Below are 11,368 nucleotides of genomic sequence, written 5' to 3' on the forward strand. Positions count from 1 at the left end.
GATCAGCCGGATTTTCTAGTCCAGGACAATGGTTCCAAAGCTCTGGATCAGTCAGCTGTTGGATCTCCAATACTCGATTGGCCACAAAGGGCTTCCACTGCTGAGCAGAACCTCGCACCCAATGTAGTGCGATTGTTGAGTCTGTCCAGAGGTACCAGCTGGGAACTTGTAGGTTCAACGACCTAGTAAGGTAGTCCTTTAGCCGTGCCCCTATCACCATTCCCATCAGTTCAAGTCTTGGGAGAGAAAGTTTCTTTAGCGGCGCCACCCGGGTCTTGGACAAAACCAAAGTCACCCTCATTGGTGCAGTCTGCGTGCACAGGTACGCCACAGCCCCATAAGCCTTGGGACTGGCATCTGTGAATATGTGGACTTCATTTCGGTCATCCTCAGGAAGCTCAACGCACCTTCGGGGTACTGTTACTTTCGTTAAGTGGTGCAGTGCTGTATGCCACTGCGTCCATCTTGTTTGAACCTCTTCAGGTAGTGGCGCGTCCCAGTCGACACCCAGTTCCCAGAGGGTTTGGAACATCAGCTTAGCTGTCACGGTGACTGGGGAAAGGAGTCCTAATGGGTCATAAATGCGAGATGATGCCTGGAGAATGAATCGTTTCGTGTTGCAGTTCCGGTCTAGGAATTCCAAAACAGGCCCCATGGAGAACGCCAGGCAATCGCTGTCTTTGTCCCAGACAAGTCCTAACACTCGAGAAACGCTCGGGGTGGTACACTCTACTTGATCTAGAACACACCCGGTTCCTTCCTTGTTGAATAGCTGCTGCAGCTCCGTAGAATTTGTGTTCCACTTCCGCATTGTCATTCCGGCTAGCTTCATGACATGTAATGTTTGTCGATAGAACTGTTCCGCCTCTTCCTCGGTGTTCGCTCCGGTGATAAGATCATCGACGTAGAGTCTTTCGGCTAGTGATTTCGTTGTTTCCGGATAGTCCTCTGTTGTCGACAAGTGGTGACGTAGCGTGGCTGCGAGAAGGAACGGGCTACTGGTCGCTCCGAAAGGAACCCTTGTCATCCTCCAAACCTCTACAAGAGGGAGGGTTCGGCTCTTGCTTCGTTGGCATTCGTTCGTACCAGAAAAATCGCAGAGCGTCACGATCTTCCAGTCTCAGTGATATCTGTAGAAATGCCTTCTCAATGTCTGCACTGAGGCCGATACGATGAATCCGAAAGTTCAGTAACACTTTCAGGAGGTCTGGATTCAGGTTTGGTCCTGGCTCAGTGCGTCATTCAGAGACAGACACCCTGGTTCTCTTGACGACGCATCAAACACGACTCTGACCTTGGTCGAGAGGCTGTCAGGTCGTAACACAGCACGGTGAGGCATGTAGTACACTCGGTTCTCTGCCTTGTCTGCATTCGGGGAAATCTTTTCCGCAAATCCTTGCTGGAGATACTGGCGAATTGTCCGATCATACTCAGTCAGCATCACATCGTCCCTAAGCAACTTCTTTGTGAGGCTCACCAGACGCTTCCTTGCAACTCCTTCATTGTCTGCCAGCTGAAGGTTCATTGGCTTCCAAGGTAAGGCCACCTCATACCGTCCGGTAGTTAGCTTGATGGATGATGTAAATGCTCTGACAACTTCATTCTCCTCTTCCTTTTGTGGGAGGTTAGGATCGGTGATGCCCATGCTTTCCAGCTCCCAAAATGACCGGAGCTCGGTAGACAATGAGCATGTGCTTCCACCCACATTGGCCTTCAGAACTGCCGCAGTAGAACAGGAGGCAGTCAAACCGCTGTGGGGAATCGGTCCTTGAAGTGTCCATCCAAAGTCTGTTTTGACAGCGACTAGAGTGCCTTGCACTTTTTGGACCTCACCAGAGACAAGAGTCCAATAGTAGTCAGCACCAATAAGAATGTCAATGCCATGTCTTGTTAACTGGGCTGGTGGCAAGGTGACGTCTGCCAGCTCAGCTATCTGTACTTGGACTCCTTGCATTACACGCTCAGGTAGAAGAAGATGATCGGAGCAAATCTCCGGTATCTCCAGAGCTTCTAGGCAGTGCTTCTTTTGGCTGTACTGGCTCCTTAGCCAGATTCGTACCCTTCTGCGTTTTTCCTTGATGATGTTTCCTGCTCCTCCAAAAGGGTAGATAGTAATGTCTTCTTCACCAACAACCTCGAGCTGCAGCTTACGTGAAAGTTCTTCCATCACAAAGGTTCGTTGGCTTCCTCCATCAAAAAGGATGCGCGTGAGAGCTCTTTGCTGTTTCCCTTCCGCCCAGACCTGAGCTGTTTGAAGTAGTACAGCAGGTGTTTTATCGCTCTTCCTGCCAGTTGAAGAGTGTAACTCTGCTGCGGTGTTCTTACTTTTCTTCCAGGATGGGTCACACATTTGAGTTATGTGCCTTCGCCCGCATGTTTCACACATTATTCTTTTGTTGCGACATTCTTCGGAGGTGTGTCCCTTGATTGAACACCGGAAACATCGTCCTGCTTCTCGAAATCTTTGCTTCTTCTCCTCCAGAGAAATTGATGTCTGACAATTTCGTGTAGCGTGGTTCTTCGTGGCACAGAATGCGCACGGTTCAGTCTGCTTGGAGCGACTAGTTGAGGAAAGAGCAGCGGCTGATCCCTTCAGAGAAGCCTTTCCACCTTCTGTTATTTTGGTATGGCTCATACCCTTGGCTTCTCGCTGACGAACTTGTTGAGCCTCTTCACGGCTCTCCACTTCGAGCTTAAGGAAGCGTTGTAGGCTCTCTATTTTGATACAGTCGTCTTCCTTGTCTGTAAGACGTCGACACTTGTGGTAATCAATGACTAACCCTCCCGGCAGCATTCTCAGTAGTGCAGAGCAGAGCATAGCTCCGTAAGTGTCGCTCTTCACCCCGAGCGCGGTGAGAGCGGCCATATTACGTTGCAAGTGGTCATAGAGACGTCGCAATCCGCTCACCTCGCTTGAGTGTCGTACTGCTGGCAAATCAAGTAGTTGGGAGAGGTGTTCTTGAATGAGAACGTCAGTCCGACCGAAGCGCTCCCTGAGAAGCTCAACGACGGTATCGTAGTCTTCTCCCGTTGCTTGAATGCCGGCTATCGCCGATGCTGCCTTTCCCGTAAGCGCCGACCGCAGGTACAAGAACTTCTCAGCGTTAGAGAGGCTGTCGTTGTCATGTATGGCTTGCTTGTACTGTTCCCAGAAGGGTTGCCAATCGGTAGCTGCACCGCCAAACCGTTGAAGCTCCAGTTTCGGCAGCTTCACCTTAGAGGTTGCAACGTGTCCGTCGCCGTCGTTGTGAATCCGCGTTGTACCGGTTTGGGGCCTCGCTCGTCGGAGTTCCTCTACCTCCTGTGCGATGGTGGCGATGTACGCGACGATCTTGTCTTCATATTCAATCGTGCGGGCGTAGTTTTGCTCAACGTCTCCGTCAGGTACCAGTGGTTCGATGGATGCGTTCACGTTGCTCAGCTGTATTCGCAACTCACTGAGCCTCACCGATAATACGTTGAGGCTTCGCTCGTCGGAGTGGCTTGCGATAGCTGCGTCGATGTCGGAGATCAGCCTCGTTACTTGAGACCTCAGAGCCGTCCGCTTCTGCTTTAGTCGTTCCATGGCGTCTCTGGGTCTCGCGGCGTTGCTGGCGTTGCGGCGTCACTAGGCCTCGTTGGGCGAGAACTTCGGTAGCGTCGTTGGAGTTCGCTCTCTTGCGGCGTCCCTTGGCTCGTTTCGTTGCGGCGTCACTAGGCCTCGTTGAGTAAAGTCAGCAGCGTCGCTGGAGCTCGCTCTCTTGCGGCGTCCCTTGACTCGTTGAGTGATAACGTCGGTAGCGTCGTTAGAGCTCTTCTCTGGCGGCGTCCCTTGGCGCGTTTTCTTGGCGCGTTTCGTTGCGACGTCACTAGGCCTCGTTGAGTCATAACGTCGGTAGCGTCGTTGGAGCTCGCTCTCTTGTGGCGTCCCTTGGCTCGTTTCGTTGCGGGTGGATGCCCCGTCGTCATTCCGTCGTGACTATCGTTGTCATCCCGGGTTTCGGCACCAAAATGTTAGAACTCCGCCGCGAGGAACGAGCCGTACGCCATGTTTTGACAAAACCAAAACAGAAGATGACGATGTTTATTGGGATTGCGTCAGGTGCGATGGCTATACAAGAAAACGAAAATTGAGTTTCTTCAAAGTTAGCTTCATTAAAAGTGTCACACCGCATTTAGATGGGAGGCACGGGTACGCCTTAGCACGTCAACGATGCAACTCCATGACTACGTCATCAAGTTTTCCAAAGGAGATACGGAAAGGAAAAGTCGGCTCTTATCCCTAAAACTTCACTGGAGTTGCGTGCGAATACACTTGGGTCCCACTACTGAAAGTAATATTGTGTCACGTGACGAAGCATCCGACTCAATATCGTTGCACGGCCCCTTTTAAGTCCGAACGCTAACAACGCTATATGGGGGTAATCGAGCTTGTCGGAAAGCGTTAGACCAAGGCATTTTTCGTGCTTCTCCGCATACATTACCGCCAAATGATCCAAGGAAGCGCGAGCAGTGCGTCATGAAATCTCGGTTTCAGTCTCTGCGTATGGGTTTGTTCTAGCTGCAGCTACACTCTTGGCCCCTCTACGGCTTTCGATAAAACGGATCGTGGGAAAATGTCTGTTTAAAGCAAAGTCGATGAAGCACAAACACCAGAGGGCACACATGGGTGCAAATTCTCGTTTTCAACGAACTAACCGAACATTTCGTTGGGCAACTCGTATATAACTCGCGGGGTCACCAGAGCTAAGGAAAGATAATTTAGATATCGTGGACTCATTAAGCTCGCATCATAAATTTTCTGTTTTCTTTAAGGGAGGGGGGGGGGGGGGGGGTTTACTTACTCGCACAGGTGCGACCCCACTCGGCCAATGATGCCATGCCGGTGGCGACATTAACTGGCGTGATATACGCAGCACAACGATAAAAGCGGGTAGGGAACTTCGGTCCGTCCCGGTTGGTCAGCGTGGCGACATTAACCGGCGCGATATAAAAGACGGGCAAGGAACCGAAGGTCGAGCAAAGGGCAGTGGAAACGGACGCAAAGCGAGCGCGAAGAAGCGCGACTCACGAAGTGTGCTCGGCCCCTGCCGCGAGGCGGCACGATCTCCCGCGCGCACCTGGCGGCCATTGTTCTTCCTGGTCATGCACCTGCCGGCGCGGGCACCATCACGCGCGGGGAACTTCGGACGGACATGAGCCCGCAGGTCGCCGGACCGGAGCGCCCGCGCCCGTGGCCCCGATGAGCGGGCAGCTGGTCAACGCCACCTGGACGCTCGGTACCCCGTTGAGCGCCATGGCATTTCCGAATATTCGCCCCTTTTCCATACTGTCGTGCAAAACACGAACTATCGTATCACGAGGGTAATTCTGAAGTTATCCGCACAAAGGTTTCAGTACCCATCTCGCACAAACTTGTCGCAATTCTGTCGAGGCTTATTGCTCAGATCCCTGACTTATTTGAAAAGACATTGCCACATCAGTGCTTCTGACAGCATGTGCATGCTCAATACTGGTATCAGTGGTGGACAGGCGTCCGGCTCTTTCTTCGAGGCTGACACTTGCGAGTCCTTCCTTGAACTTCTGCACCAATCAAAACACACTTTTTCGCAACAAAATACTTTTTCCATACTCTGCACAAAAAAGTATCTGCACCAGACAGATCCCTCAGACAAAACAAAACAAAAAATCACGGCACGCGCTTTGCGTGCGTGCGTGCGTGCGTGCGTGCGTGCGTGCGTGCGTGCGCGCGTGCGTGCGTGCGTGCGTGCGTGTGTGTGTGTGTGTGTGTAAATAACAGGTGGGGCAGCCGTAGCATCTCGCACCCCAGTGACAACTGAACTGACGCAATACGTTCAAACCTGCACAGCACTGAGATGGAGGGGCCTGTGCGAAACGCGCTGGTGGCCAGCAGCAGCCTTAAAGGGAAGCTCAAGAAGTTGTTGAAAGCAACGGTGAATTGCAGCGTAACGTTGTCCTGCGAATTTGAATATCACGAGCATCTGACCCAAAAGATATCAATGGACACGAGAAAAAGCGCAAAAGCCAATCACAGCGTGTGACGTCATCCCCACAGGTTTCAACTGCTTTGCGCGTGCCATGCTAGTGAGAGAACGCGCGCAGCGCTTTTGACTGCCAGGGAAAGGCTTGCGGAAGGCGCAGAAGTCTTGTGGTTTCCGTAGAGTATGCGTGACGATTTTCTCCCTCCACCGAATGCGCCGGAAAGAAGGGGCTTCGGCGCTATTTTGAAAGGGCCGCTGTGACTACATCGGGCACCATGATCTCTACTATAATTTTGATATTCCTAATCCTGGAGGACAAATAAAGAAGATTTAAGTTGTACAGCGAAACAGACGGGACGGAAGAAAGGAGACAAACAACCGCTGAACTTACAACTGAACAGAACGCAAGGGCGCAAGTGAGCTGGTGTATATTTTAGTGAAAAATCCCAGACTGAGGTAAAACAGACGACGACAAGGAAGAGAAGGAGAACGTCTCAAACTCTTCCTTCCTTGTTGTTGTCTCTTTTACCTCAGACTCGGGTTTTTCACTAAAATGTTTACAACTGAAGTTTTAATCGCCAAGGCGCAGCCTATATTCACAGTGTACGTTTTAAATAATCATGCCTTACTAACACGCCCAAGTTTCCACTCAAGTACAGGACAACTTCAGTTTTCAATCATAAAGGAAAACTGAAGTTGTCCTGTACTTGAGTGGAAACTTGGGCGTGTTAGTAAGGGCATGATTATTTAAAACGTACACTGTGAATATAGGCTGCGCCTTGGCGATTAAAACTTCAGTTGTAAACATTTTAGTGAAAAAACCCGAGTCTGAGGTAAAAGAAAATATGGCTTTCGAATCCTAAGCTCCACACTACGACGTTTATTAAATAATTTATGCATGATTAGTGTCTATCTAGATGTCTGAAATGTAAATACTCACTTCTATATATGTACACGATTTTGTAGAGTGTGCGAGTTTGATTTAGGTTTGTGCGTTTTTCTATGAGTATGATTCTAGGTTTCCTGAACCTTAGTTTTGGTATGCCGCATGTTTTTGTACGTATTTTATCATCTGCTTGTCGTTAGCCATTGTAGGGGCCCGAGTGTTTATCAACATGAAACTACAGTTTTTTTTTCTTCCTTCTGCACTCTGCAACACGTCGAGCAACTGTCAAAACAAAACAAATGAAAAAAAGTCAGAAATGAATTTTTGCCCACCTTACAGCCGCGAACGCTTTGTCATATACGGTGTCGGCGTTAGGACCATGAATCAGTCGTCTCAACGTCGCTGTATACTTACACAAACCTGAACGACGACGTCGTGTCTTTTGTTCCCCACCATCACCTTCGTTTTACGACCGCTTCACATTCCGAGAGAAAAAAAAAAAGGTCCCACAAAACAAGAAACAAAAAAAGTTTGTGGGGGAATCTCTCTCATGATCTCGCAAGATTCACCGGAAAATGCCTTTTCGGCATTCCATACAACGTCGCAAACGACGAGTCAAATAGACGTCGTGTCGTCAGTTCTTTTCTTCTAAAACGACACGTCGTTCTCCAACCGGCTCACCCACGTGTACCTGGAAGCTTTAGAAGATCGCTTTTGCGCTCCCATAACGATACCCGACGACGATACGACGCATGCGCAAGAGCGCCGGAGCTAAGGAGATCAAATATCGTTATCGCAACGTCAAAAAAAAAAAAAAGGCTATTTTGTTTAAACTTCTTATACTTTCCTCGAGTTGCACCAGGTTTGCTAGACGCTTTTCGAATCGCCGATCTTTTCGCCAAACCGGCACAGAGCCCCACCGTCCCCCGGAAACGACGCGACGATTCTGGGTAAGTTGCAAAAGGAGCAAAGCAAAGACGCGTACTTGCGTTTCCGTAACCGCGCCAGTGGAATGTGACAGGGGCGGCTCCCGGGACGCACTAATACCACCTGGGCCCGTTTTCTCGAAGGCCTGAAGGGGGAATTCTAGGTCACGTGACTGGGGAGAGCAGGGGCGCCGAGGGAGGAGCAGTACAAGCAAAATGGCCGCGGCGTCGCTTAATGAGGGCCAATAGTTCTGCTTGGTTCTGCTGAACATTCATTTCGATCCGGCTGTTATATTAATGACGCACCGTCAACCTATTAGCACGTCAAGCAAAGCGGTAGTTCAGAGGGACTACTAAACTAACCGACGGAAGCATTACGTGAACGCATCACTCTTCAGCAGTCCGGGATCCAAGAGATATGACGGTACATAAGCCTTGCAAGTGTTTTTATGGTGAGTAAAAAAAGGTTTTGCGAAGGAGTGTTGGTATATATTTATACGAACACGTTTAATTTGTTACACTATGCACGCCAACTCGTGAGCAGCGATTACTTTGCGGAGAAAGGAGGTTATACTCGATAAATTCTTCGTTCCAGGAACACTGTAGTTCCAGGTGAACAGCTGGGACATTGTACTGTTCTTTTTCTTCGCAGTGCGCCGACATTATGTCGACAGCATCGATGTTTCTACATATCCCCGGTGGCCAGCAATTCAACGGTGACGAGAAGTTTAGCTTCTAGTCACCGGTAGATCGGTTGGGCAAACAGAAGAGAGCAAACAGTGGGAATCGCAAAAACGTGCGTCGCAAGGAACAAAAAACGAGACTACAGCACAGGCGTTGCCAGACTGGAAGGAACACGGGAAAGTTATGCGTTGTAATTATGGCGAAACATATTGAATGAAATGTTTCTTACATTTTCGAATATTTGTCGACAAACTCTAGCATAGTAGCTAAAATTTCTTCGTACCATCGGAAGCAAATAATTTGGTCTGCAAGTACACCATTACTATATTTTGACTTAAAATACCATACTAGATCGATAACAACCAACGAAAAAAGAGGATAAACAAAATGACTGGCTTGTTTCACCGATAGATGGCGCATTTTATTGCCCAATCAAAAATAATGATTGTTGTTCAGTATCCAGCCGTTTATTACAGTACCTAGGTACTTTTTCCTTCCTAGGCACCGTGGTTTACCAAAATGGGTTTACCATCGCTTCGAGAAAACCGGCCCTGGAAGACGAGCGCCCGTCTCGAAGATCACGTGACAATCACACGGCATAGGAATGGTCTCGATGGCTCGTCGTAATCTCGATAGGGCCCATCGTGACGTAAAACTGAGTATATATATATAAAACTGAGAAGAAAAAAACCCTTAGTGAAAAACAGCAACAACGGACGAATCGTCCGTTGTTGCTGTTTTTCACTAAGGGTTTTTTTCTTCTCAGTTTTATACCCACGCCTTCGGCCTCCCGCCACCATGCCCGTTATATATATATATATATATATATATATATATATATATATATATATATAAAAGGATGGGCACAAAGACCCGCCCGCTTGTCCGTCGTTAGAACCGTAGCGGCTTTGGGGGAAGTTAATCGATGGAAGCTTCGCGTGATTCCAACTGCACACAGAGGCGGAAAGGAAGCAGACTCCTACACGTCACTAAAAGAAAAAATAATAGAGAAGCCTAATCGATTAAAATTACAATTACTCTAGCTTTAAATAAGTATTCACTTAGACTACTAGGTTACTCGACATGAAAAGTTATTGGCCCTTACTTTAAAAAGTAAACGTTACATCTCCCGATTAGTTGAGATTATCAAAACGACAGAGTTTTCTGTCGGTTTGAAAACTGTTCTTTCGTAGCGTATTCTATTGGATTAGAATGAGCGAATTATGACCCATACTTCGTTTCAGCTTCGGTCCGAGCGCGGCCGATCTTATGAGCCGAGGGGCCAATCAAACAGCGAAACAGGCACAACGTCATGACGTGCTCTCTGCAGTTGATACGACCAGTCGGTATTCGCCTTCTTTCCGTGCGTGCCCCTCCGCCGGCTAGTCTTATCAAGCGCAGAGAGCACGCCATGACGGTGCGCTTTTTGCGGTGTTTGATTGGCCCTTCGGCTCATAACATCGGCCGCGCTCGGACCGAAGCTGAAACGAAGTATAGTCATCTTTTTAATCCACCAATTTCGATAAACCAACCTCCTATCGGAGGTTAGGTTCGAGAATTCTTTGGCAGGAAACTTAAACAAACAAAAAAAGCTCATAGAAACGGGAGAAGAAAAAAAAAAAGGAACAGTTACAAGCAATTTTAGTACATTCAAAAGTAATCAGATTGATCTTGGGGTTACTTCCTAATGATACATGAATAAATTATTACGAAATTACTCAGAAAGTAATCGATTAGATGCAATTTGATTACTTGTAATGAGTAGCGTACAAGTCTGAAAAGAACCGCAATAACCGGATGCGGAAGTTCCTCTGAGCGGCACTAAAATAAATCCACGCAAAGGAAGAGTTGTGTTTGTTTCTAGAGCGATCTGCTTTTATATCTTGGCATTAGTGGCTCAACAACGAGGAGACTGACTCCAGTCCGTGCAGTATACACGTTTGCAAGAAAGGCTCCTGTGCGCTGCCATTTTGAGCGATGCTGGCGCCCCGTACCATTTGCGCCATGCTGGGGTGCGCCAGGGGCACGTCACTGGGGTGCGCGATGACAAGATGGTGCCATTTGCTGCATCGCCGATGGCTTACGTTAGCGGCACACTTACTGTCTCGGAACGCAGGAGGAGGTATCCACACAGAATCGTAGCGTCACATATTGTAGGACGGGGCATCTTTCAGGGTTGGAGCTGACTTCATAACGATCGCAGCCTCTGTTCCTGCATGTTGTGGAAGCCAGAGCTGCCGCGAGCGCAGCCATCGTTGATGCAAAGGCCATGCGACTTTTGGTGCGTTCTGAAGAGAGCGGCTTGAGACTTTAGATCTTTTTGAAAAGTTTCGATTTGTTACCGCTTTAGGCATTTCATTTAATTGTCCTCCGCTATTTCGCTGTCGAAGACGACACGTGTACGTTTTATAATAATTTTTTTTAATTTCTTTCTGCGCTCAGTGGTGTACGCTTCGGCGAGAGACGCTTGGCAACATTGTACGACAACCAGCGAACGTCCTGGCTGGAGAGTAGGTCCGCCTCACCTTGGCGCGCGGTTCGAGGTTAAGCCGGGATCCCACTTGCAAAGGTGTATACGAGTGCCAAGCCAGCCTGGGGGATCCGCATGGGATCGCGCGATCGCGCGTGCCGATACGTTGATGATCTGTACAGAGATTGGCTACTCGGGCACAACTTTCTTTGTCATTTTGGACGAGAGCAGGAGGGTCTAGCACGCGCCCTAGCATATGTTTGTCTGCATAGCCACAACAGTTGTTGGCAAGTGTACCGACTTATACGCACATACCCCAACAGCCCCCAACACACCCTAGTTCGAGTTCAAACACCCCCCAGAATTTCCTACACAAAGCACAGAAACCTACGGCGTACACCTCGCGGAAGGCTCTCCCGCA

General features: G+C 48.9%; 1 protein-coding gene across 1 annotated transcript; it reads right to left on the reverse strand.

The window, feature by feature from the left end:
* Positions 1–230: 230 nt before the first annotated feature.
* LOC121834561 lies at positions 231–3,565 on the reverse strand. The gene is made up of 3 exons (XM_042288275.1): positions 1,478–3,565; positions 408–595; positions 231–357 (listed from the first exon to the last, which is right to left on the reverse strand). The coding sequence occupies exons 1-3, from the start codon at positions 3,563–3,565 to the stop codon at positions 231–233; spliced, it is 2,403 nt and encodes an 800-aa protein (XP_042144209.1).
* Positions 3,566–11,368: the final 7,803 nt, after the last annotated feature.

The sequence above is a fragment of the Ixodes scapularis genome, unplaced genomic scaffold (genome assembly GCF_016920785.2).
Source record: "Ixodes scapularis isolate PalLabHiFi unplaced genomic scaffold, ASM1692078v2 ptg001518l_1__unscaffolded, whole genome shotgun sequence".
In the NCBI taxonomy this organism is placed as follows: domain Eukaryota; kingdom Metazoa; phylum Arthropoda; class Arachnida; order Ixodida; family Ixodidae; genus Ixodes; species Ixodes scapularis.

What these genes read in the sequence shown, in the direction of transcription:
- LOC121834561 (XM_042288275.1), bottom strand. Translation starts at nt 3,565, where the DNA reads ATGGAACGACTAAAGCAGAAGCGGACGGCTCTGAGGTCTCAAGTAACG. An exon ending in GAGTTGCAAGGAAGCGTCTG is followed by an intron (nt 596 to 1,477) that starts GTGAGCCTCACA and finishes TTCATTCTCCAG; the next exon opens with GCATCATCTCGCATTTATGA. An exon ending in AAAGTAACAGTACCCCGAAG is followed by an intron (nt 358 to 407) that starts GTGCGTTGAGCT and finishes ACATATTCACAG; the next exon opens with ATGCCAGTCCCAAGGCTTAT.